This window comes from Zingiber officinale, chromosome 4A (genome assembly GCF_018446385.1).
Source record: "Zingiber officinale cultivar Zhangliang chromosome 4A, Zo_v1.1, whole genome shotgun sequence".
Classification (NCBI taxonomy): domain Eukaryota; kingdom Viridiplantae; phylum Streptophyta; class Magnoliopsida; order Zingiberales; family Zingiberaceae; genus Zingiber; species Zingiber officinale.
The window spans coordinates 109243531-109267216 of NC_055992.1; the positions used below are offsets into that span (position 1 = coordinate 109243531).

Sequence of the window (23686 nt, forward strand, 5' to 3'; positions counted from 1 at the left end):
ACAAGGCTAAACTCTTACAAACTCAAGCACAAGTGTTGTATTGGATCTTTCTTGTTAATTTTAGTTTCTTGGACTAAAGCTATATTTATAGTCTTGGTCGGGGAGCCTGGAAGGATTCCAGGTGCCTGGAGGGGGATAAAATTTTATTCCCTCCACAACGAATCGCTCTCAAAAGTGATCTGGATAAAATCGGGTTCCGGGTGCCCGGAATCGCTCCGGGCGTCTGGACTGGTCCGAGCGCCCGGACCCAATCCGGGAGCTCGGAGCCTTAAAGTCAACACGGTTGACTTTTTCCGGTCCGGGCCCTCAGCTCCGGTTTTGCTTGCCTCGGTCTAGATCTTCTGCTCTGGCTCTTCTCGCTTGGGTGATCTCAACCATCCGGAATAAGGCTCACCCGAATCCAATTTTCGGTCTTCTCGAGCAGGCTTCCGATCTGACTTCTCGTCCCTCAGAATCGTCGCGTGCTTCTTTCTCGTCCGCTAGCATACTCATCCGCAGTTCTTCGTCCCTTGGACGCACCGAGCCCGTCGGCTCTCTCCCGTGCCAACTTTCTTGTTAGTTGCGTCTCTTGCTCCTCAAGCAATATTCCACTCTGGCTTCTCATCTCTCGGAAACACCGCACGCTCCATTCTCGTCCGCCGGTGTACTCTTCCGCTGCGCCTCGTCCCTCAGATGCACCGAGCCCATTGACACTCTCCCATGTCGTCCTTCTCGCTAGCTGTGTCTTCCGCTCGACTTCCTGTGCTCCTGAGTTCCTGCACACTTAGATACAAGGTCAAATACCACAGGACCTAATTTAACTTATTTGATCACATCAAAACAACCTTGAGGTTCCAACACTATCAACATCTCTAGTTCTTCTTGTGTCAAGGTTACTGTGGTGAGTCGTCCAGTCTCGTGTATGTTTACGTCTCGAATGTAGGTAAAGTTCCCACAAACAGCGCCAAATATCTTATCCAAAAGCTAGGAAGATGACTAGTTGGAAACTCCGCTCTACTGCTGACCAAATGAAGACTTCAAGCTATCCTGTGTGTCACAAAGAGTGTTAGCTATCAGGTCAGGGAAGGAGTTCCCGACGTTGATCCTCCGACGCTCAAGTTAGTACTCAATCTTTAGAGATGAATAGTAAAAGAACTGTAGTAATGTGCATGTAAAAATATGTGCCATCGCATACCTTCGCCTGTGGATGAGGATCCCTTTTATAATGTCATTGTTGTGTTTATATACAAATTACGAACCATTTCTAAAAAAGGGCATGCCACAAAGTGACTCTGACGCCTTTCCTAAAATAAGCCTACAAATCTCTATGATTCGACAGGTTAGAAGCTTTGAAAGTACGTTTTGACTGCAAAATATCTTCTATCATCCATGGCATAAAAGACAAAAGAATGTATTAGTTTTGTTGGACTACGAGGCCCACAATAGACTACTTTGACCAACTAATTAAATTACTGATATAATCCGACTGACTGTGGCTCCCAAAGAGTCCCCTAGTCAATGTTTATGAGTACATTCGGTGACTCGACTTTCACTCAGTTTCTTTATTTGAACTATACACAATTAGACGTTTAGTATGTCCGATCGGACCATTCGTCGATCAGCTGGAGCACTCAATTAGGATAATTGATACTTAGCTTTATATTTCATCATACTTCATCATTGATCACGAGTTCAATCTTCGAGGCAAGACTAATCGGAGGACTCGATCGGATGAACCCCTTAGCCTAACACTTTGTCTGTAGATAAAACTGTGACTCACGATCAAGTCAGCTTGGAGGTCCGGTCAAACTTCTCTTGTTCCCCATGCGGTTAACCACCCTTTGATTTTGACTTTAACTTTTACGTGAGCCGGTCTACTAGATTTTAACCCCTCCCAAAGGGACAAATCTTAAACGGATTGTGATCCTTTGTCCCAAAAATGATGTGTCCCCGTGTCCCCTCGCCGATCGAACGGACTAAATCACATTTCAAGGATGTAGTGTATATCACGAGAATATCATAATTGTCCGATCGGCGAGTGACATGAGGACACATCATTTTTGAGACAGAGAATCTCAACTAATCGTAAGAACTTTGTTATATAAAACCTTGAGTCGCAGATCCTTTTCTTATTGAGAGTGAGATGCAATATTATTGAATGTTTTATTAAAGAGCCCATCTAAAATTGCAGAATGCGCATGATCAAAGCCTCAAAGCCTGCGCAACCTGATCGGAGCGCCATGTTGAGGCTTCAAGGCTAGAACAATGTGCGGTGCGTGAATGTACGCGGGCGAGAGCTCGAACGAGAAGCGTTGAAGGATCGAGCACAACGTCAACTTGACCTCCAGCAAAGAGAAGTTCTGGCCGATGCAGACCCGGTGGCCGCCGCCAAAGGGGAAGAACGCGTTCTTCTTCGATGCCTTGTACACGCCTTCCGCGAATCTCTCCGGCTTGAACTCCTCCACGTCTTTGCCCCAGTAGTCAGGGTCGTGGTGCATCCGGATCACGGACAATAAGAGCATGACGCCGGGCGGGTAGACCACGCCCCCAATCTTCACACTCTTCAACACCCGTCGCTGAAACCCTAGAGTCGGCGGGTACAGCCGCAACACTTCGTAGAGAATCATAGTCACCTGCCATGTTAACTAATTGATTTCAGTCATTGATTTTGTAATTAAGGTAATTGAGAAAATTAATGTTGCTTCTCACGGTCTTCAAGTGGCTCAATCCATCATAAGTTGGCTTCTCCTTTCCGAAAACACGCAGAACCTCCTGCCGTGCTCGTTCTTGCCAATCTTGATGCATGCTCAGCACCACCATCGTCCATGTCAGCAACAGGGCTGTTGTCTCTTGGCCTGCTAAGTAGAACAACTTGCATTCTTCCACCACCTCGTCGGTGGTCAACCCGGCGTTGCCTTGCTCTCGGCCGTGTTGCAGATTAGACTCCAGCAACAAGCCCAGAAGGTCGTCGCTCTTTGCGTCACTCGATTTCATGCTCTCCTCTCTCTTGCGGATGATACGCAGTAGAATATCTCGCACCTCTTTATCGATCGCTTCCACTCTAGTGTTTGTTCTAGTGGGCAGATACCTATATATAATATATATATATACAAATGGAAGAGAATTAACAATCAATAAATCCATGATTCTGAATCAAAAGAGATCACGTTGTTACTGTAATTGGTTCTCACTTGTAACCTGGGATAAGTGATTTTGACAGAGAACCGATGACGATCAGAGATTGCTCATCATGAAGCTGGAAAATTTTCCTTCCTTCCTCAAAGTTGCTACCAAAAGCAGTCCGCGAAATGACATCTCCAGTGAAGCTCTGGAGGTCGACCCAAATATCAACCTCTTTCCCAGTCTCCGCCATCTTCTCCCATCGGTCAACCAGCTCATCCCAACAAGAAGAGAAAGCAGGCAACATCCTCTACAAACGTGTAGACGACGGACACATTATGAACTCAATCAAAGCCATGGATATATCATCAGTACGCGGTTAGTAATTTACCTTCAACTTCTCTATATGGAAAGCTGGGTTTAAGATCTTTCGGTGTTTGGCCCATTTCTCGCCGTCATGTGACAGCACGCCTCGAAGAAGATATCCTATCATGTAGTTGATCTTCCCCCTCCCGATCTCGCCTGTCTTGTTGGCCAAAATCTCCCTCGCTTGATCAGGATCCGCGATCAGTACTCTGGGAACCGATCCCATCCAGTGGAAAGTCACCTTGTTCTCCTTTCCTGCATCGAAAATCCCAATTTTTTCATAAAAAAAATCCAGTTTTTACACCAAGTACGTACCGGAGTGGTAGAGAGAAAAAGGATTCTGATCTGCTAATTAACCGTGGGTCTCTACGGCGCGGCTTAAGAAGCTGGTAACGCGTGGGAAGATAGCGTGGGAGAGGGAAGGCATGGGCTTGGACCAGGCCTCCTCATTGTGCTTCACGATGTCCTTCACGTCGCCTCTAATGGGGCGGTAGCTGGATCCTTTGAGGCCCTGCGATCGAAGAATGCGCTCCAGCCGCCGAGGCTGCCACAGCGCCCAGTTCAGCGTCCGAACGGTCCATGCCGCCGCCAGCAGCAGAGCAGCGAGGCCACCGTAGAACACAAGCCAGGCCATGTGTGCAGCAGCAGTTAACTGTGACTGACAAATTTTCAAGGGAGGATCGAATACATTGGAGTTGTGAACGATGAATCGATGGCAGTGAATATATATAGATTTTTAAACCCGCTCCATCACTTGCTTTGCTAGATAAGAAGAAGTGTGAAATATATATAGAGAATACTCATTTTATTTGTATAAATTATTTAAAAGGTCTACAAAATAATTCTAAATATGGCAAGTAATTATGAACAATTATAAAATAAAATGTATTTAATGTCAAAACAGTTTATTTCCAATAACCTCCTTAATTTATTTATATAATTTTTTTAATCCTTTTACTTTTTAATCTTCATCGATGATTTTATTTGATCCTAAACACCTCCTTATATTATCATATTGTTCTCTTAAGATAATCTAATGATTAGTACATGAGTTAATGACATCATAAAATTTAGGATTCAAAGTAAATATCTCTTTTATATATCAATCAATCGTTATTTTAAAGTATAATAATCATTTTTATCATCCGTGATTTATCTTCGGTCATATTTTACCATCATATTATTACATATACGGCAGTCCTCTAAATTTATTGATATTTTTATTTTTAATTTTTACATTTTAATAAAAAAATTATTAAATTACAAAAGAAGGTTAATTAATAAAAGAAAATTTTAAAAAAGATTTTTCAAGAAAAAAAGTTAAATATTTTTTAAAAAATAAAAATTTAAAAATTATTTTAGTGCTACTTTGATCATATCACCAACTTGATAAAAATAAATAAAAACTTAATTATTTTATATAACGATTCTGCAGTTATTTTATATAACGAGACAAAAAGTATTAATGGGGAATTTAATTTTGTTTAAAAAATTAAGTTATTAAATTCATGATTAATCCCCTAAATTTATTCATATTTTAAATTTTATACTTTTAATTAAATATAAAAATAAAAAAATAATAACAAAATATTTTTAAAAAAATACTTTTTTTTTTATTTTAGTGCTACCGTTATAAGCATTATATTTATTATAATTATATAATTGCATACCATATTTATAATAATTATATTTTATAATTTTTCATAATTATATGCCATATTTAGAATATTTTTTAGACCTTTAAAATAATTTATACAAATATGACTAAGGATATTCAATGATAAAATGAAAGTAATTATTTTATCTCTATATTTCACTCTTCTAAGCATTATAATTATTGTAATTATATAATTATATGCCATATCTATACTCATTATATTTTATTTTATGTTTCATAATTACATGTCATATTTAGAATTATTTTTTAGACCATTTAAATAATTTATAAAAATAAAATGAAAGTAATTATTTTGTCTCTATATTTCACTCTATTGATCTCTAGCAAAGGTGACTGAGCAGGTTTAAAATCTATGTATTCACTGCCATTGATCCATCGTTCACAATTTCAATCTATTCGATCGCAAGACCTCCAAGGCTCCACCGCTTGCTCCATTAGAGGCAATGTTAAGGAAATCGAGCGGCTCAATGAGGAGGCCTGTGGTCCGAAGGCCATGCCTTTCCTTTTAGTGGTGGAGTAAAAAAAATATATAATTACAGCCTCCGAGCTATTTTCAAACTCCCCGGTTAATTGTTTCTCTCACCAGGCTACGTTAATTAATAGCTTCTTCAGCCAGGTTAATTAATAGCTTTTTCATATTGCACTCATCCAAGCTCACCAGGCTACGACCTGGGTAAATAGAAGCAGCCCCGGAAGCAGCCCCGGCCCAGAGGCCGGGCCGTCCTGGGCGATTGCCCAGGACCCCAAGTTTGAAGGGGTCCACAACTGTTATATATATATATATATATATATATATATATATATATATATATATATATATATATAAATTGTTTAAGGATTAAGTTTGGTAAATGTATACTGTTGCATCTGGACTCTTCCGCCGCCGCACAAGCTGATGGCTTAAGTTGGAGGGGCCCATAATTTTAAATAATTATATATATATATATATATATATATAAATTATTTTAAGGATTAAGTTTTGTAAATGTCTACTGTTGCATTTGCTCTTCCGCCGCTCAAGCTTTTGGAGGGGCCATAACTTTAAATGATTATATATATATATATATATATATATATATATATATATATATATATATATATATAAATTGTTCTAAGAATTAGGTTTTGTAAATCTTACACTGCTATCTATTCTATGTTGCATCTGTTCTTCCGCCGCCGCATAAAACTCAAGCTCTTTCAATTTCTACCGACGATCTCCTCTTTTGTATTCTCTCTACTTCTCAGTTTTCTCGTGGATTTTTTGTTTGCTCTCCTTTCTACCGGAGACTCCGCGAGACTGCGACGGCATCACATCGAGTGAGCGAGGTTGCACCTTTGCCTCTTCTCTACACGGCTGCACTAGCACCTTCGGCACGCTGCACTTGAAGTTTTTGAGCTTACGGTGCAGATGTTTGCGAGTTGCGGTGGTTGCGAGTTGTCATCTACTCATCTTTACAATTTTATCTATTGAAAAAGATATTTTAGAAAATCTTGAAATTAATAATATTATATAGATGATTTTACATCTAGAAAAATTAGAAGAAATCATTATAAATAATTTTTACTTTATGACAAAAATTAAGGGTCTATTTTGATTGTTTCGTCCCGGGCCTCCTGATTGTTAGGACCGGGGCTGAATAGAAGCTTGGCTCCACCCTTGTTCCTTCTCCCACATTATCTTTGCCCGCTAGTCCCGTCCGAAAGTTGAGTCAGAAGGAGAGTTGGCGATGGGGATGACCACATCGACTGAAGGAGGACTCTTGGGTTCGGGCCTGAGGATGCGCAAGTTCGAACCCTCACGTGAGGCCGAGCAAGGATTGTTCCCTGGGGGTACCATGAATCTATACACACATAGACAGAACACACAGGAACGTTAGAACCCAAAAACTAGGAAAGGGGTCTTTGGCACAAGTCCTCCGATGCTCAAGTCAGCCTTAGCGAAAGAGAAGACGAATAGTAGTAGATGCGTGTGTATGTGCACGTACCTGGTCAACGGGGAGGACCTCTTTTTTTATACTGTCTCTCATAACCTCAACAATTATGGCAGATCAGAGAATGTCGGGTGTTAGAGTATGTTGGTAATTGATGAAGTATGGCGGATTTCCATTGGGTAGAGAAAAGTTCCGTATTGCACAGGTGACAAAGCCTCAGAATATTCCCTGATACATAGCCGTTATTCTTTGGTAAGTGGTTACGATTCTCTGAAAGTATTGTCTCCGACTCATGGTCTGATCGACGTTGGGGCCATCCAAAAGTATATAGGGTGGCATCTAGGAGCAAGAGAGAGGACAACCTTGAGAGTCTAATTAACTGAGAAACCGACTAGGAATTGACTGGGGCGGTGCCTAGGAGAAGGTAAGGGGACTAATCCCTAGCTAGAGACCTAACTGTTGGTGCAGCAGGGCCGACAAGAGGGGGGTGAATTACCTGCAAAATAAAAGAGTATACCCTCCTCAAGACTTTCAACTCAAATGCTAGCAACAATTATAATATAAAAACTAAATAACAGAAAAAGAAGAGGAAACAAGAATTTAACTTGGTTACAACCCAGGGGGTTGTTAATCCAAGACAATCGAACAACTCCACTAGAATTTCTCCTTAATTGTAGGCGGAGAAGCCTTTTTTACACACTAAGAGCGCTCAGAGGTTGCTAGAAACTTAATACAGAGTTGATTGATTATTTTCTAGCTCCAGGGCCTTTATATAGCTCTTGGAAAGTCTATCTCAAGTGTTGAAGGCGCCTCCAAAAGGGTTTAAGGTGCCTCCAATGGTTTGACCGGATAAAACTTTATCCGATTACAAACAACCACTTTGGCTTGGTCTGAGGCGTCTCAAACAGCCTTGGAGGCACCTCGGACTGTCGGAGGCGCTTTCAAGGTGATGGAGGCGCCTCAGACTGGGCAGGTAGCACAGGCGACTTCAGCACTTCGTTGAAGGCGCCTCCAGCTAGCTTTCCAGCTCCTTTTGACTTCATTTTGGCTTCTGATACTCTGATAGCTTGGGTGATTATGGCCAATCGGAATTGGGTTAGGGCTCACCCGAACCCAATTCCCGACCTTTTCTTTGAGCAGGCTTCCGTCCCAGCTTCTCGTCTGTCGAACGCCATGCACGTTCTTCTCGTCCACCGGAATACTCTTTCGCAGCTCTCTCGTCCTTCGGACGCACCGAGCCCGTCGGCTCCCTTCCCGTGACATCCTTCTCGCTAGCTGCGTCTTCCGCTCGACTTCTTGCGCTTATAAGTTCCTGCACACTTAGACACAGGGATCAGATAACAAAGCAGGACCTAACTAACTTTGGTTGATCACATCAAAATACCCACGGGGTCCAACAATCTCTCCCTTTTTGATGTGCATCAATCCAAGTTCAAGTTAGGGTTAAACAAACAAGTAGTAATTTTGAAGAAATTACTAAACTAACTTTTTTAAGCATAAATTTGCAATTAAAATAAATTGCAACATAAGATTTAGCTTTCAAAACAGAATTTTAAAATATTTCTAATTCCCCCTTAACTTGTGTCTATCTCTCCCCCTTTAATCATAGTAAAAACGGAGTTTAAAACATGTTAAAAATTCTAAGTCTTTTGAAATAGTTTCTAAGTCTTTTGAAAACATATTCTAAACGATTTCTTTAAAAAGAAATTCTAACTTAGGCACTTTTAAAAAGAGTTTAAAAGAGTTTTCGAAGTAAAAAGAAATTTTAAAACAAAATTTTAACTTAGGTCTATATCTCCCCCTTTGAAACAAGATTTTAACATACTCGAAAAGATCTTTTAAGGAATTTCCAAAATATTTTTAAAAGAAACTTTCTAAAGCATTATTTAATCTAAATTTTAATGTTTTATCAGAATGTTAATTAAATATTTTTATTTCATATTTTGGTTCTAGGTCATGGCGAGACACTAGGCCTTCTTGGTTATTGGAGCAACAACCACTTCCTTAGACAAAGCCTCATAAAGAAATTTTAATGTTTAATTTTCTCGCTGAAAGCTTTTAAAAATTTTATTTGGAAAAATTTAGTCTAGAAAAGATTTTAGAACCCAGTAAAGGTTCCTTCCTACTGGATTAATTAAGAACTTAGGGGTACATAGTTTCTAAGAACTCTTCTAAGTTATCCCTAATGCTTTCTAATATACTAATTTAATTTTCCATAAACTCTAAGTTTTGATTTTAGAAATTTAATTAAGCATGCATGATTATTTTTTAATTTTTCAATTTCAATTTTCAGTTTCTCATTTTCTAATTTTATAATATCATACATTTCTAATGGACGTGCTTTTGCTAATTGTAATTTCAATTCAACATTTTCTTTTTCTAATTTTGCTAGATCTTTTGTAAGCATTTTGAAAAATTCAAAAGACTGAGAAGGGGTGAGATCACGTACCTTACTTACCCCACTTGGTGATGCTCCACCTTCGTCACAGCTTTCTGTAAGGACCGATTATGTAGCTAGAGGGGGGGGGGGGGGGGGAATAGCTCGGTGAGCTCGTCGTGCTCTTCGTTGCTTGTTTCTTCAAGATATGCAGCGGAAAATACAAAGAAACAAAATACACAACGCTAACAAGAGGATTTACTTGGTATCCACCTCACAAGAGGTGACTAATCCAAGGATCCACACACTCACGCACCCTCCACTATGAAAACACTCCTTTATGGTAACTACCAAGGTGAAGAAGCCCTACAAGTTCACACTACAAGAAGAAGGGGAAAGGGAACAAAATACAAGCAAAAGCTTACAAGTTTGCACAAGAAAACCCTAACCCTAGATTTCTTCTTCTTGCTGTAGATCCGCCTCTTGACTTGAAAGAACCTCCAAGAACATCAAGAACTGGCGGTGAGAACTCTGTGGAGAAGCTCTGTGAAGATCTGTGCTCACTGGAGAAAAAAGCCGTGAGTTCTGTCGACGAAATCGCACGCCAACGTTTTTATCCAGCGCCAACGGTCGGATCCCAATCGATTGGATTGCTCCCAATCGATTGGAGAGGTTTTGGATCCATCGGCTAATCGATGCAGAGTGCCTCTGTGCTCTCAGGAATTGCCTGGATCGATCGGCTGATCAATCCATATCCCATCGTGTGAAATCACGCCTCCCAATCGATCCACTGATCGATTGGGGGCTCTGGATCGATCGACCGATCGATCCAGAGCTGTTCTGTGCGATCGCGTACTTCTCCCAATCGATCCACTGATCGATTGGGAGGAGGCTTGTCGCAAAGACTCGCCCAATCGATCGACCGATCGATTGGGCATGAGCCAATCGATCGGTTGATCGATCCAGCCCATGTAAGACTTGCCAAATCAAGTCCAAACGTCTCTCAAACCACCATCCGGTCAACCATGATCTGTTGGTACATCATGCCTAGCATCTGGTCACCCTTGACCTGCTAGGACTCTCTTACCAAGCGTCCAGTCAATCCCTTTGACCTACTTGGACTTCCCAACACCAAATGTCCGATCATCCTTGATCCATATGGATTTTCCTTGTGCCAAGTATCCGGTCAATCCCTTTGACTTACTTGGACTTACCAACACCAGATGTCCAATCATCCTTGATCCATCTGGATTTTCCTTGTGCCAAGTATCCGGTCAATTCCTTTGACCTACTTGGACTTCCCAACACCAGATGTCCGATCATCCTTGATCCATCTGGATTTTCCTTGCCTGGTTTCACTCACCAGGACTTCCCTTCTGCCTAGCTTCACTCACTAGGACTTCACGTCTGCCTGACTTCACTCACCAGGACTTCCTATACTGCCTAGCTTCACTCACTAGGTCTTTCACTTGGCTTCACTCACCATGATTTTCTTTTACCTAGCTTCACTCACTAGGACTTTCTTCTGCCAAACTTCCCAGTTAGGACTTTCACCTGGCTTCACTCACAAGGATTTTCCCGTCAAGTATCCAGTCAACCTTGACCTATTTGACTCTCCTTCACACATGAGCAATTGCACCTGCAATCTTCATATATTGACTACATGTATTGTCAAACATCGAAACCACACCATCAAGACTCGAGCTTGACTCAATTCAAGCTTAGTCAACACGGTCAACCTTGACCTGGGGAATATTGCACCAACAATCTCCCCCTTTTTGATGTTTGACAATACCTTCTTTAAGTTAGGCTAATACCATAGCCTCAACCTTTTTCATGCCACTAGATAATGAAAACGTAAGTTAAACCCTACATTCTCCCCCTAAGAGGGCAAACTCCCTCTTAGATAATGAAGGCCTAACTTAAACCCTTCATTCTTCCCCTATTGGCACACATCAAATTCATTCCCAATCTTTAGGCAAAAAAAAAAAACAAACTCTCCTCCTGAAGAGTTACCCTTCGTTGTTTACAACTTCACTCGTTGCTCACAACACAATAATGAAGGTCTCATACCCTTCATTATTCTCAACGCTCATCCTTGAGCATGCACCACTTGCACAATGAAGATATCCACTCTCCATTGAAGTCAAATGCCCAACCTTGAGCATTTTCATGAAAGAAGGTTAACCACCTTCCAAGGTGTATGGAAATTGAATTTTCATGTCCTTAAAGAGTAACTCCCCCTAAAGACATGGTCATGACTTCTGTCATTGCACCAACAATGATTTGGAATCCCTAAACATTTAGAAAATCGAAATTTAGAAGTTTTGAGGTTCATAAATTCGATAATGAACCCAAACCTCAACCTAAACCTCTACTTAGTCTTCCTTAACCAATCCATCCTAGTTTTTCATCATGAAAACTCCCCCTAGATGTATAAAATATGTTTTGAGGGGTAAGGAATGGTTACCTAGACTAAAGATGGTCCAAAATGCTGAAATCAGGCTTTACCAGCCAAAATCAGCATTCTCAATCGATTGGAGTCGGGTCCCAATCGATTGAACCTGCTTGAATTGATCCAATGATCGATTCAGGAGGGCTGGATCGATCGGTGGATCGATCCAGGAAGCTTCTGTTCGCGAGAAGCTTACTCTCAATCGATCGTCCGATCGATTGAGACCCTTCAATCGATCGGGTGATCGATTGAAGCTCTGAAAAAGCTGAAATTCCATTTCAGTCAATTTCAGAAACCCCTAGAAAAATCTACAAAATTCCAAAAATTATAAAAATCGTTGTAGACATTATTTAGGGCATATAGTATCATGGAAAAATAGTTTTCTAAGAAAATACTTCATATTTTCAAATATTGACACAAACTTGTAAACTTGTAAACACTTTAGTATTTTTTTCAAGTTTGTGCTCACTATTCAATGATGATTACTATCAAAAGATAGCCTTCACCAAGGTTTTCCAAAAGTATTTTAAAATGATTTTCAAAACCAATATCCAACCATGTTCCTTGGGCTCAATGCACATGACTTGTACATTAGCTTTCCCAATGATTGGAAAGCACATAGCTATGTGTTTTGATGAACCTAAAACTCAAAAGAATGCACTAAATCACATCTTGAGTTTTGTTCAACATCCTAACATCTCACTTGCACCTAATGTGTACAAAAACACATACAAGCCATCTTATAGTTCTTTGTGAGATGTAAGTCTTGGTTTTACCCTAATCTAGGGATCATGCATATCTACCTAAGCATTTTGAGGTTATGAACACCACTAAGGATGTTACTTGTTAATAAATGCCATTAGTCCTTAATTGCAAGGAATAAACTAATGCATGATAATGTTATGGCATACATCAAAGAAAAATAATTTTCAAAAGAAAATTTCCTATGACTATATGATGTATGTATGACATGACATGATTTTTTTTTTTTGTATTTTTCATAATAAGGTATGAATGCCAAAGCAAATAAATATGATGTCATGACATATAAAAGGCAAATAATCATGTCAAGTTTTAGCATAAATAAAGTACCTAGCTTACCTATCTAAGTATCCTAAAACCTTGGCTAACTTAAAATTTAAGTCCTAGATTGCCCTTAAGTCCCTAATAAAATGCCAAACTTCCAACCTGACATTTCTTTTACTCTTAATTTGTTGTGCCAATTGAAATTAACTATATTCCTCAAATTTTGGCACAATCTACTCTTCCAAGAGTAACCATTTGAGTTAATGCATAGATTGCCTAAGAAAATGCCAAAATCCCAAATTGGCATTTCTTTTACTCATATTTTGTTGTGCCATTGAAAATACATCACAACTTCTTAACTCATAGTACATATTACTCCAATTAAGAGTAACTGATAATCCTTTTCATTTTCAAAGATTAATAATAATCTTGAAAATGCTCCTTGAGTGTCAACTTCATCATGATTAGGTTAACTACCCTTTCAATTTGAGTTGACACTCTCTAACCCATCTATGGGGTAGAGAAAATGCTCCTAGGAACCTAAAATCTATTGGTGTTCCTTGGATGCTCTAGGTACTCGCAAGGGATAACCTCCCTAGATACCTTCCTAGTGACTTTGTTTGGCTTCTTAGAAGTCTTGGTTACTTTTTCTAGGTCAACCCTAGGGATTTCTTCCATTGTGACCTTTTTAGTGACTTTGTTAGACTTCTTAGAAGTCTAACTCACCTTAGTTGTAAAAATACTCCTAGGGATAACTTCCCTTGTACTTTTGACTTGACCCTTAGACCTAGACTCGATTCCATAGCTATATGGAACCCTATGGTAAGAAGGCACATCCTTTTTTATTTTAGGTTTGTATCCCAAACCTTTATTACCCTTGGATGACCCTTGTTGTTCTAAACCTAGATTTTGCTCATTTTGCCCTTTTAGGATATTTTTCATCCTTTTTAGGGTATTTTCTAATTTATCAAGTCTTGATCTCAAGACTTGATTTTCTCTCATTAAATCCTTAGTTTTTAGTTTTTCATTTAATCCTTGAGCATTTTTATTTTGAGGCTTGTAACTAAAATCTTTAGAATTCTTATCTAAATTTTTATCTACCTTCCTACACCTAGGTGTGGTAGTTTTAGCATGAAGAGCTACATGTTTTTCCTTAATGCTATCATGCTTCCTATTTTTATGGTAAATAGCATTAAAATGATAAAAATTGGAATTAGCATGCTTTTTACCATTATTTAAGGGGATATGCTCAATAAATGATACCTTTCGTTTTACCTTGGAGGCTCCCCCTTGATCCATGCTTCCTCCTTTAGCTTTGACCGTTTTCTTCCCCTTAGGATATTGGCTCTGGTTATGTCCTTTTTGATTGCAAGAGAAGCACACAATGTGCTCTTTGCTCTTCTTTGTTGTGGGGACGGTCTCCTTGGGCTTCACCTTGTCCTTTAGTGCCACGTGGCCCTTCTTCTTGGCCAATTTGGGGCACCAGCTCTTGTAGTGCCCATGTTCCCTACACTCAAAACATATAATATGATTTTTATTCTTAATTGAAACATATATACCTTCATATGTAGGGATGACATCTTCTTCTTTTGATCCGGATGTAGAGGCTTCTTCTTGATCCGACAATAATGATCCACACTCCCCCTCAATCCTAGAGGTGGAGGCTTCTTCCTCTTCATCCTCGGATGTTGAACATCTCTCAACTTCCGAATCGTCATGCACATGAAATAAGGAGTAAACTCCTTTAGCTTTACCTTCGTGCTCTATTGAGGATGGACTTTCTTCTTCTTCCTCCGGTGTTGAGCACCTCTCAACCTCGGAGTCCTCTTCTTCTTCTTTTTGGTCTTGATTCAATGAATCACCCTCATTTGATTTTTCTTGGATTGGCACAGTGGAGGGTTCTTCATGAAGTTTTGCCAATTTGCTCCATAGCTCTTTGGCATCTTCAAATTCTCTAATTTTCTCCAAGATGTTGCTCGGCAATAGATTGACCAAAAGCTTGGTCACTTTGTCATTAGCCTCACACCTTTGGATTTGTTCTTGGCTCCACTTGCTCCTCTTGAGAATTTTGCCCTTTGAATTCTTTGGAGCTTCGAAGCCTTCCATTAGAGCAAACTATTGCTCTATCTCCATCATAAGAAAATTTTCAATTCTTGATTTCCAAGAATTGAAACTCGTGGATACATATGGTGGAGGCACCCTCGTGTCAAATCCGAGTCCATCTCGGAATTCCATCTTGAAGTTGGGCTTCTTGAATTCTTTGACTTAGACAAATTTTCTCTAACTTCTTCACGCTCTCCTTTGTTGCCCCTTCCGGCGATGATTCCGGTGAAGAGCGACCTCGCTCTGATACCACTTGTAAAGACCGATTATGTAGCTAGAGGGGGGAGGGTGAATAGCTCGGTGCGCTCGTCGTGCTCTTTGTTGCTTGTTTCTTCAATATATGCAGCGGAAAATACAAAGAAACAAAATACACAACGCTAACAAGAGGATTTACTTGGTATCCACCTCACAAGAGGTGACTAATCCAAGGATCCACACACTCACGCACCCTCCACTATGAAAACACTCCTTTATGGTAACTACCAAAGGCGGAGAAGCCCTACAAGTTCACACTACAAGAAGAAGGGGAAAGGGAACAAAATACAAGCAAAAGCTTACAAGTTTGCACAAGAAAACCCTAACCCTAGATTTCTTCTTCTTGCTGTAGATCCGCCTCTTGACTTGGAAGAACCTACAAGAACATCAAGAACTGGCGGTGAGAACTCTGTGGAGAAGATCTGTGAAGATCTGTGCTCGCTGGAGAAGAAAGCCGTAAGTTCTGTCGACGAAATCGCACGCCAACGTCTTTATCCAGTGCCAACGGTTGGATCCCAATCGATTGGATTTCCCAATCGATTGGGGAGGCTTTGGATCGATCGGCTAATCGATCCAGAGTGCCTCTGTGCTCTCGGGAATTGTGTGGATCGATCAGCTGATCGATCCATATCCCATCGCGTGAAATCGCGCCTCCCAATCGATCCACTGATCGATTGGGGGCTCTGGATCGATCGGTCGATCGATCCAAAGCTGTTCTGTGCGATCGCGCACTTCTCCCAATCGATCCACTGATCGATTGGGAGGAGTCTTGTCGTGAAGATTCGCCCAATCGATCGACCGATCGATTGGGCATGAGCCAATCGATCGGTTGATCGATCCAGCCCATGTAAGACTTGCCAAATCAAGTCCAAACGTTCCTCAAACCACCATCCGGTCAACCATGACCTGTTGGTACATCATGCCTAGCATTTGGTCACCCTTGACCTGCTAGGACTTCCTTACCAAGCGTCTGGTCAATCCCTTTGACCTACTTGGACTTCCCAACACCAGATGTCCGATCATCCTTGATCCATCTAGATTTTCCTTGTGCCAAGTATCCGGTCAATCCCTTTGACCTACTTGGACTTACCAACACCAGATGTCCGATCATCCTTGATCCATCTTGATTTTCCTTGTGCCAAGTATCTGGTCAATCCCTTTGACCTACTTGGACTTCCCAACACCAGATGTCCGATCATCCTTGATCCATCTGGATTTTCCTTGCCTGGCTTCACTCACCAGGACTTCCCTTCTGCCTAGCTTCACTCACTAGGACTTTACATCTGCCTGACTTCACTCACCAGGACTTTCTATACTGCCTAGCTTCACTCACTAGGTCTTTCACCTGACTTCACTCACCAGGATTTTCTTCTGCCTAGCTTCACTCACTAGGACTTTCTTCTGCCTAACTTCCTAGTTAGGACTTTCACCTAGCTTCACTCACCAGGATTTTCCCGTCAAGTATCCAGTCAACCTTGACCTACTTGACTCTCCTTCACACATGAACAATTGCACCTGCAATCTTCATGTATTGACTACATGTATTGTCAAACATCGAAACCACACCATCAAGACTCGAGCTTGACTCAATTCAAGCTCAGTCAACACGGTCAACCTTGACCTGGGGAATATTGCACCAACACTTTCTTCTTCTGATGATGATCCTCCCCCTTCATTTACGCTCATCTCCGAGCTGGTTTCTTCAAAAAGGTGGTTGGCCATCAGTGCTACACTCGAGAAGGCTTCAGCTTCAGATTCTAAGGATGAAGATTCATCCCATGTAACCTTCAAACTCTTACGTTTAGTGGATGTCGGTTTCTGAGACTTGTCCTTTTTTTTTTAATTTGGGGCAGTCATCCGTGATGTGCCTTTCCTCATTGCAGTTGTAGTATCAAACTGTCCTTTTGTTGCATTGATTCTTTCTTGACTGCGATCAAAATTTATTAGTTTTAAGAAATTTATTGAAACGTCTTACCAGTAGCGCTGCTTTGGTTTCGTCGATCGACGTTTCAAAGTCGGGATCGTCCTTTTCAGCTTATAGGGCAATGTTGAGGTTCGACTTCTCTACTTGTTTAGGCTCTGCAAGTCGAGACTTGTGAAGTTCGAAAGTAGAAAATAAACTTTCTAAACTACTTACCTCAAATTCCTTAGAGATGTAGTAAGCATCTACTAAGGACGCCCACTCTGGAGTTCTTGGGAAGGCGTTGAGCGCATACCGGATGGAATCTCGATTTGTTACCGATTCACCGAGATTTGTCAGTTGCGTTATCAACTCCTTGATTCTCGCTTGGAGTTGCGCTACTTTCTCGCCAGTGTTCATCTGGAGATTCGTCAGCTGAGTCCGGAGGATGCCACGCCTCCCCAGCTTCGCTTCTGAGGTGCCTTCGTGGAGCTCCAGGAATTTATCCGAGAGGTCTTTGGTGAAGTCGTAACTTCCGATCAGACTTACCTCCTGGGGTGGCAGAACACTGAGCAGGTGAAATTCCGCCTTTCCGTTGGCCACGAAATCGGCATGTTCCTTCTTCGTCCAGTTGTATTCTTCTTTGTCTTTTGACGATGTATATCCATATTTCATTATTAAAAGGATATCGAATTTAGTCTTGAAAAATACCTCCATTTTTCGCTTCCATGTAGTGAAATCTCCGTCGAACTTCAGAGGATGAATGTTCGCTCCGGCCATCATCTTGATCTTTGTGTTTCAGTTGGCGGTTAGTCCTTCTGAGGTGGTCGGACTCTGATACCACTTGTTGGTGCAGTGGGGTCGGCAAAAGGGTGGTGAATTGTCAGCAAAATAAAAGAGTATACCCTCTTCAAGACTTTCAACTCAAATGCTAGCAACAATTATAATATAAAAACTAAATAATAGAAAAATAAGAGGAAATATGAATTTAACTTGGTTACAACCCAGGGGTTTGTTAATCCAAGACAGTCGAACAACTCCACTAGAATTTCTCTTTCACTGTTGGCGGAGAAGCCTTTTTTACACACTAAGAGCGCTCAGAGGTTGCTAGGAACTTAATACAGAGTTGATTGATTATTTCCTACCTCCAGAGGCCTTTATATAGCTCTTGGAAAGTCTATCTCGAGTGTTGAAGGCGCCTCCAAAAGGGTTCAAGGCGCCTCCAAAACTCTATCCGATTGCAAATGACCACTTTGGCTGGGTCCGAGGCGCCTCAAACAGCCTTGGAGGCGCCTCAGACTGTCAGAGGTGCCTTCAAGGTGATGGAGGCGCCTCAGACTGGGCAGGCAGCACAGGCGCCTTCAGCACTTCATTGAAGGCGCCTCCAGCTAGCTTTCCAGCTCTTTTTGACTTCATTTTGGCTTCCAATGCTCCGATAGCTTGGGTGATTGCGGCCAACCGAAATAGGGCTCACCCGAACCCAATTCCTGGCCTTTTCCTTGAGCAGACTTCCATCCCTCAAATGCCGTGCACGTTCTTCTCGTCCACCGGAGTACTCTTCCGCAACTCTCTCATTTTTCGGATGCACCGAGCCCGACGACTCCCATCCCGTGTCATCCTTCTCACTAAATGTGTCTTCCGCTCGACTTCCTGCGCTCCTAAGTTCATGCACACTTAGACACAGGGATCATATAACAAAGCAGGACCTAACTAACTTTGGTTGATCATATCAAAATACCCATGGGGTCCAACACTAACCGGTTGAGAAGCCGCCCCGGAGTTTACTAGGGCGGTGCCCAGAAGAAGGTGAGGGGACTGAGACTTGGGGACTTGACCGGCTAAGAAGCCAGCTGGGAGTTAACTGGGGCAGTGCCCAGAAGGTGAGCGGATTGAGCCCTGGGGACCTGACCGGCTTAGAAGCTGGTCGGGAGTTGACTGGGGCGGTGGTGCCCAGGAGAAGGTAAGGTGACTAAGCCCTGGGGGCCTAACCAGCTGAGAAGTCAGCTGGGAGTTGACTAGTGCGGTGTCTAGGAGAAGGTGAGGGGACTGAGTCCTAGGGACCTAACTTGCAAAGAAGCTAGTTTGGAATTGACTGGGGTGATGTCTAGGAAAAAGTGAGGAGACTGAGTCCTAGGGATCTGATCGGCTGAGAAGCCGACTAGGAATTGATATTGAGAGCCGCATTTACAGAGTGTCAAAGAGCTATCCCCGAAGAACTTCTTGGCCTTGACTACCACCTTTTCTTGACTTTTAACCGACATGCCCCCTTGACTATTGACCTTTCCACATTACTAGGGCCTCCTATTACACATCATATCATAAGCCTCCCCAGGTCTAGTAGAAGGAGGCTACGACCGACTGACTAGATTCGAGTCCTACTGCCATTCCGCCATTTGACCAGGCATCGACTCTCATGGCTTCTTCCCCAAGCCATTTCTCTTGACACCTTTTTCGAAGCAATGCCTATTCGTTATTTCAAATGTGAATTAGGGACACGACGATAGCGTATTTAAGTAATGATTTTTCCATCTCTTCCATTATAAATATAGCTTCATGGGTGAGCACCACATGCCCTACCAACTTCATTCTGATATAATGGCTGACACATGCCTTTTCACACAACATTTGATTCATTCTTTTTTATCTAACAGTTGCCTTTAGTAGAGATATTTTGATTGAATGGTTAACGCTCTTGGGCATTCTCATGCTTCTAGTTTAAAACCCTAAGTAATATGGAGAACAACTCATTGCTACTTCGCCTTCCTCCACCTTCAGCTCTTCCGACTACACTACAACAAAAACTGCAAACTACAACACCCCTACGACAACGGTTTTAAGAGAAAGCGTTGCGTATTTGCTCAAAGACAACGGTTTTTGCCAAAACCGTTGTCTTTGAACTTCCCATTAAATATAAAAGACAACGGTTTTGGCAAAACTGTTGTCATTGAGCGATTTTTTTTTAAAACGACAACACTTTTTACAACGGTTTTATAAACCGTTGTCTTTATCCGCGTTTTTAGTGGCTACGACAACAGTTTTGAAAAAACCGTTGTAATTGAATTTGGTCATTTCCCCCTTCGCTTTTTTCCTTTCCCTCGCTGTTTTCTTTTCGGCGCCGTGTTTTCGCGTTCCCAAACCTAAGCCATTTATCTTTCCCTCTCCTCATACGACGTTGTGCTCCTTCTCGTTTCCTGGTGAGCGGAGGCGTTCTCTAATGGGCTGTCGAAGATCCAGACGCACAAGAGGGAGAAACCGGAGAACGCCGCAGATTCCTTGAGCTGTAGATTCCTTGAGCCGTCTCTCGATTCTGAAGAAATCGCAGTTTAGTGGCGCTGGCTTCTTCGATCCTTTTTCCTTCGCTTCTGGATCTGCTCCGGTAAGCAGTTTGTTCCTCCGCCTTCGGATTCATAGTTTGCTTCTCATGGATCTGCGCTATTTCTGTATCGCCCGTCTAAGAATGTGTTTTCCTCCTTCAAATCTCTGTTAATTTTTCCAAATCGATGTTCAATCGCTTCGGAATTTGTCATGCAACCATATGATGAATCGCTCGGGAGTTTTGTGTTGTTTTATTGGATTCATTGGATCCGGAGAGTTCGTTGCTTTACTTCGTGGAGTGTTTTCGATCTGGAGATTACTATATTGTTTTTTTATATAAAAAAAGTGTATTTTGAAGTGATTACCAGAGGCGGCGATACTAACTGATCCATTGTCTCGTGCTTTTAGGGTAGAATTGCAATCGATTCCTGGAAGCCTATGGGTGGTTGGAGCTCACAGCTCCTCTTGTTATATCTGGCTGTTCTTTGCTCTGCGAATTATGTTTTATGTGGGAGTACAAGTCCATACGTACGTTCAGAATATCCATCTACCGATATCCCTCTAGATAATGAAGCGTTTGTTATTCCGGAAGGTTTCAACTCCCCGCAGCAGGTATAGCCATGCAAGTGCAATAACAATCATATTTATCAACATACTCATATTTTCTTCATCTTGTTGCTTTTCTGTGGTTTCCATATCTGTCCGATACTCAATCTTCCTAGTTGTATTCAGGTTAGTGTGTTTTGTAGATTTATATTCAACTTACAGGAGATAAATATGTCATGGTAATAGTATCACTCTGTGCGTGATAGAACCGAGATTGATGGAAATAGGGAGCGAGGTATATAATTTTGTGTTGGGGAAGCATAATAAGAATCATTCACATAAGTATGTTTACTATCTCATGTGTGGAACAAAAATGTTAACCTGGATCTATATCATTTCAAACTATGCATTTTGAGCATGGGATTTAAAACAGAGATAGACTACCTTATTCCACTGTCTTCTTCGAAGGTGGTGGAAATTGCTTAGAGATGCTAGAACTACATTTTCATGTAAAGCTCATCTTCCAACAAGGTAAATTCATTTCTCTAGCATATCAGCAAGATTTGCCTGCAAAATCTTGAAATTTTGTTACACTTCACCCTCTCACACTTATCCATTCAGAAACTTTGATCTTTATATTTATATGTATAGTGTTGTCGAGCTCCATTCTATTTTAGTTTTCATAGAATTGTCTCTCAATAAAGTGGAAACATCGCATTTGATCTAATGCGACATGCAACTGAACTTGTCCATTATTCATTTTTTTCCGAATTTAGGTGCTACTTGCTAGATAGTGGCACAAGCATCATCCCTGTTTCTATGCTTTTCTGAACTTGTAGTATTTTGACGTGCCTTATGACATATATTTGCACATCTGAATTTACATAAATATGATATGACTGACTTGGCACAGAATATGCTAATGTTCTAGACAAATTTCATTGTCTGCAAAAGGGAGATGTTTTTATATGTTCTGATTATTAATCTGTTCTCCTCCGTGATGTAGAATCAAGCAAGAATGGCAATTGGCACTTGTCAATGTCCTTACTGCAATGACTTGTAATGGAATAATTGTTTGGTCCCTTGCACCTTGTCGTTCATATGGGAATACATTCCGCTTTGACTTGGAAAATACAATTCAGAAACTTCCCAATAATATTTTTGAGAATAGCTATCCTATGAGAGAATTTGACTTGCAGAAGAGAATTTACTCTTTCTTCTACAAAGCAGCAGAATTTTCTTTACTGGGACTAGCTGCAGGGACAATTCAAGGTGCTATAACAAAAGATTTTGCTGCCAAGAAGGAGGGAAGGTTAGTGTTTTCTATTTTCCCCTTTTATTGTGAATAACTCTTTGAAGATAATTTAATTATATGGTTTCTTAACTCAATTTTATGGTAGGTTATCAGTGACAATTCCTTCTGCAAGTAGCAATGCTCTTGGTTATGGTGCTTTTTAGGATTATATGCAAACATGCGCTATCAACTTTTAAATGGGATTGATAGAACTATGCTCAACCACTTCGATGTTCTTGGAGTTGCAATCTTCTTTAGTACAACATTGAGGTATTCCTATCTGGCTGATGCACTTGATTTTTTTTTTTTTGTGAACTTCTAAGTTTTTTCTATATAGTATCTTAAAGTGCTAGTAGTATGTTTTATTTTAATGATACCATTACAACTTGCTAATGGATGCTTGCACATTACTTAACATTACCATAGTTCTCTTTGTTTAGTCTTTTTCGATAGGTGTTCTCTATGTTTCCAATAGCTAATTTATGGTCTTGACATCATCACTCTGGTTTTATTTGTTATTTTTTCCTTGATTTATCCAAGTTAAGCAACTGCAGTTTCATAATAATTATATATCAATTGTTGAAATTATCGATAATTGGATCTACATCAGTTTGGAAACTTTCTATATGCAGATCATGTTGGTATATTTGAGCCAAATGATGCCATCACATTGGAATGTTTTTTCTCTAAGAAATCCTTTTTTCCTTCTACTAAATTTCTAAATATCTTTCCTTTCCCTTTTTTTTTTCTTGATGAAGTTTTGATCCGCCCAAAGAGGTTTACTGGTTATACAAGACTTGCCATTGTTGTTGTTGCTGTTGTTATTGAACTTCTGGTCCGATTTACAACTAGAATACGTAATGCACTATTGCCTTGGGCTGAAACGGATCTCTTTTGCTTCACAATTTACAATGCTGGCCAGTTTCCATATAATCGATACACACACTACATGACTACCTCCACCAGCATTGATCTTAATCTTGATAGGAAAGAAATGGTCATCCTTGGCACACAGTATGCAGGGGAGATGAAAAAGGTTTGTTCGGTGTGATGCACTATCTAATGCCTAAAAGAAACATTCTCTCCCTGCACTCTAGCAACAATATGGGCAAAGATGGTGATGTTGCCCTCTTCTTTGGACTATCAGGTAAGTGTTGGTCACACTACTTCCACATTCTTCCATTCTTTGGATTCAGCAAAATCACAACTTGTTGCTCATTTTCTTCTCAAAATTTAAACTTTATTTTCCTAATTGTTGTGAATTTGGATCCCAGTACTGTTATCCAGGTATATGGCTAACAAATTTGACAAGGGCAAGGTATGAAGTGAGGGAGAAGACAT

The 23686-nt window shown here is 40.8% G+C and overlaps 2 protein-coding genes across 2 annotated transcripts; one reads left to right on the forward strand and one right to left on the reverse strand.

Moving 5' to 3' along the window:
* Positions 1-2189: 2189 nt before the first annotated feature.
* On the reverse strand, positions 2190-4099 carry LOC121972606 (cytochrome P450 72A14-like). Its single transcript, XM_042524260.1, has 5 exons — positions 3823-4099; positions 3491-3720; positions 3171-3409; positions 2689-3067; positions 2190-2612 (listed from the first exon to the last, which is right to left on the reverse strand). The coding sequence occupies exons 1-5, from the start codon at positions 4097-4099 to the stop codon at positions 2190-2192; spliced, it is 1548 nt and encodes a 515-aa protein (XP_042380194.1).
* Positions 4100-21455: 17356 nt separating this feature from the next.
* Positions 21456-22609, forward strand: LOC121973544 (protein RETICULATA-RELATED 1, chloroplastic-like). Its single transcript, XM_042524952.1, has 2 exons — positions 21456-22363; positions 22452-22609. Exons 1-2 carry the CDS (start codon positions 22104-22106, stop codon positions 22507-22509), a joined length of 318 nt encoding a protein of 105 aa, XP_042380886.1. The 5' UTR covers positions 21456-22103; the 3' UTR covers positions 22510-22609.
* Positions 22610-23686: the final 1077 nt, after the last annotated feature.